At 43.8% G+C, this 3,355-nt stretch overlaps 1 protein-coding gene across 2 annotated transcripts in view; it reads left to right on the top strand.

Moving 5' to 3' along the window:
* Positions 1 to 94: 94 nt before the first annotated feature.
* CIRSR (corepressor of RBPJ and splicing regulator) overlaps positions 95 to 3,355 on the top strand; it is a 34,857-nt gene continuing 31,596 nt past the window's right edge. For both annotated transcript variants that reach the window (XM_084813377.1, XM_084813381.1), the window contains exons 1-2: positions 95 to 280; positions 3,059 to 3,153. Coding sequence is in view for 1 of the 2 variants with exons in the window: in XM_084813381.1 (XP_084669507.1) it covers positions 209 to 280; positions 3,059 to 3,153 (167 nt within the window). In the remaining variant the exon portion in view is untranslated. The remainder of the gene's footprint in view (positions 281 to 3,058; positions 3,154 to 3,355) is intronic.

The raw sequence follows: 3,355 nt of genomic DNA, 5'->3' as shown, positions 1-3,355 counted from the left end.
GAGCGGGGAGCTGGGAAGGACGGCGAAGGCCCGGGCCCTCCTCCAGGAAATGTCGCCGTCGCCTGCCCCGGAAGTCCGGGGGCAGAGTAGGAGCTTGGCTCCGGCGGGGTAAACGGGGGCAGTCGCAGGCGGCGCCGCGCTCCTGAGGGCGAGAGGGGCTGCCGCCCGCCGTCAGGTGCCCCCACTCGTCGCAGCCTCCGCCGCCGTCATGGGGAAGTCGTTCGCCAACTTCATGTGTAAGAAGGACTTCCACCCCGCCTCCAAATCCAATATCAAAAAGGTGAGCTGCCGCCGCGGCCGCCTTCCCCGGAGGGCGACGCCAGAAAACCAGCTTCGCCGTCTCTCTTTCTCTGCCCACCCGCGCCACCGAGAGGCGGCCCGTCTGTAGTCGGGGGAAATAAAATGGGGGAACCTTACCAAGCCCGCCCCCCTTAAACTCCAAGGCTCCCCCTACCTGGCGCCCTCCAGATGTGTAGGGCACTGGCCACGCCGACTGGGGATGATCGGGGTTGTAGTGCAACACATCTGGGGGGCACCAGGTTCGCGGGGGGCGGGGGCTGCTCCAAGGTAATTATCGTGTGGGGTGATTCCCTCCTCTTCCCCAACCTCCCCTGAACTGGTTTTGTGATCACTGATCCTCCATCCCTTCCAACATAACGGTACATGGGATAGGTGAGGCGGTGAGATCTATTTTTTAACCACTCTGACGATTCATAGTTTAAGGCGCAATCCAGAAAAAAAGTCATAAAGCTCCCAGCGTCCCTCCAGCTAGCCATGCTGGCTGGGGCATGCTGGGAATTGCAGGAGTTTTTTTTTCTGTCTAAACGTGTTTAGGATTGTGCTCTTTAAAACTTTATCTTTTGTGCCTTTGTGTTATGTTGTTTCTTATACACATCTACTCAAAAATGTATTCATGCTCTTAGATTGCTCGGGAAGTAGCATATTGAATTAAATAGTGCTTATTCCCAATTTAGTGGGTTTAGGATTGCAACCTTAGGGCACAACCCTATGCATGTTTAGGCAGAAAATGTTCTGCAACTCCCAGCACTCCCCAGCAAGCATGGGATTGCACCCCTAATTGCGTTGTATGCTGTTTTGTATACCTTGTTACAAAGGTAGGATAGAAATAAACAAGTGAGGAGCAGGACGGAGCAATTAATGGTAGAGGGATAAAACAGAGTTATTTGTTGAGCGTGGTCCCAGACATCCAACACCTCAGATGTCCAAAGAATTTATTTGCCACAGCAAACATGAAGTAAGTGTGGACAACATATCCACATCTTTTATAGGTGACCCTGTGATTGTCTCAGGCCCTTCCCCAATCTACATAGCACCTGTTTGAGGACATAGGTGTGTTATCCACCATTCCGCTAAATATGGTGTGGCTCTTAGTGGAGAAAGGGTGAAGTCCTGGTCCAAGATCTAAACGACTGCATGACTGGTTGTACATGCTCAAGGGGGCTTTGGCTTGTGTTGCTTAAATAGCAACCAACCATGTAATATGTTACTTTTTACTTCCAAGAGCAGATTCTGGAATAGCATGGAAGTCTCTGTTTATGGTCATTTCCTTGAGCTCAGGGTAGCTGTTTGGAACCTGACCGTGATGTACAGCACATTAAACAAAGTAAAGATTGATCGATCATCTGCCACCCGTTGTCATTTCATGAGCCAGCCTGGTAAATATAACCCAAGTACAGCCTTGGGATATATACACAAACATACAGTCTCTCTCTCACACACACACTGTTTAGAAGAATCTATTACACTTTGTTCCATTTTCATAATCACTTGAGTTGTTCCACCAAGACCCAGGGGTGGAGATCCTGTGGTCGTACTGATGTTTTTGGACTATAACTCCCATCATTCACACCATTCCTGACCACTGGCTATGCTGGCTGGGGCTGATCAGAGTTGGAGTCCCACCTGGAGGGGACCCCTGTCCTAAGCCTTTCTTGAAAAGATTTTACCAGCAGACTTGGCTTTGTCATTCCTTAAACCTGACTCAAGGTTATTTATTAATATTAAATAGCACCAGTCTTAAATACATCTTTGCAGACTCTAATTGTTTGCTTACTTGTATTGTCAAAACTATTTCTTTTATTACCATAAGAAGCTCTATCCTTTTATCTCACAGTTGTTAAGCCTTATGAGCCTAAGTGAGGAACTTTCTCAAAAGACTTTTGAGAATCCCAAATTGTACACAGTTATTGAAACTCTTTAAGTATGCTGAACATTTAGTAAGACAAAACATTATTATGTGCAAACAATGCTAATATCAAGGCAGGTTCTGTGTCTACAGTGCAATTCTGTAGAAGTCTACTCAGAAGTAAGTCCCATTGAGTTCAATGGGGCCGGCTTCCAAGGAAGTGGGCATAGGATTGCAACCTTAACTATTTTAATCTGGATCATTCTTTCCACTAATTTACCTGGAGCGGAAATTAGACTGACAGGTCTATAATTACATAATTCCCCCTTCATTTTTTTTTAAATGGTGTTAAATTGCTTACCTACCAATCTACTAGTAAGAAGGCTGACTTTAGTGTTAAGAAGTGTTTTATTTAAAAGATCAATGTTTCATCTTTGAATCTTTCAAAAAGTTTGATTATTACTTTCCAGCAGTAGTGAAGGAACTTCCTTTTTAGTTTGTTAGTCTTAAAACTTCATCTTTTGTCATCTCTATTTGACATAGATCCTTAGATGTCCTACCGCCAAAAAACGATGCAACATACAGTTGGGGGTTGGGGAAGCTAAATGTGTGGTTATCACCCCAGCCTTAAACATATTTACTTGGAAATTAGTCCTGCTGAAGTAAATGGGACTGCTAAGTTAGTGTGGCAGTAAGCTATTTCTAGAAAAAGTGGAATTGTGCATTTGGTGTGCTGGTGATGGAATTCAGTGTCAAAATATTGTCCCAAACCATGTAACTGATTATGCATATGTTGGCAGTTTTTCATTATTTAGTTGGGTTACAGAATTTCAGTACAGTAGCATTCCATAAAGTGGATATAGGAGGGATTTATGTAAGAAATGTTACTGAAATGACATTTGTTCCAACTAGGTATGGATGGCCGAACAAAAAATATCTTATGACAAGAAGAAACAAGAAGAGTTAATGCAGCAATACCTTAAAGAGCAGGAATGTTATGATAACAGGTGAGAGGTGGCATTTCATCTTACATTTTCCTTTCTTAATTAAAAAGATAAGATACAAGCATCTAAATTTCAGACTTCTCCATTAGTTACCTTTCTTTGTCATACATATTGATTTTGTTTTTTATATTGTTTTATGAAGTGATTGTGATATTTTAACTGTTGTAAGCTACTCTGAGCAATGTGTTCACATTGGAAGAGTGGG

Source organism: Heloderma suspectum, chromosome 1 (genome assembly GCF_057233095.1).
Source record: "Heloderma suspectum isolate Gila_16-S chromosome 1, 16-S_ref, whole genome shotgun sequence".
In the NCBI taxonomy this organism is placed as follows: Eukaryota; Metazoa; Chordata; class Lepidosauria; order Squamata; family Helodermatidae; genus Heloderma; species Heloderma suspectum.
The sequence above is the reverse complement of the archived record's forward strand: the minus strand, read 5'-3'. Positions and strand labels throughout refer to the sequence as shown.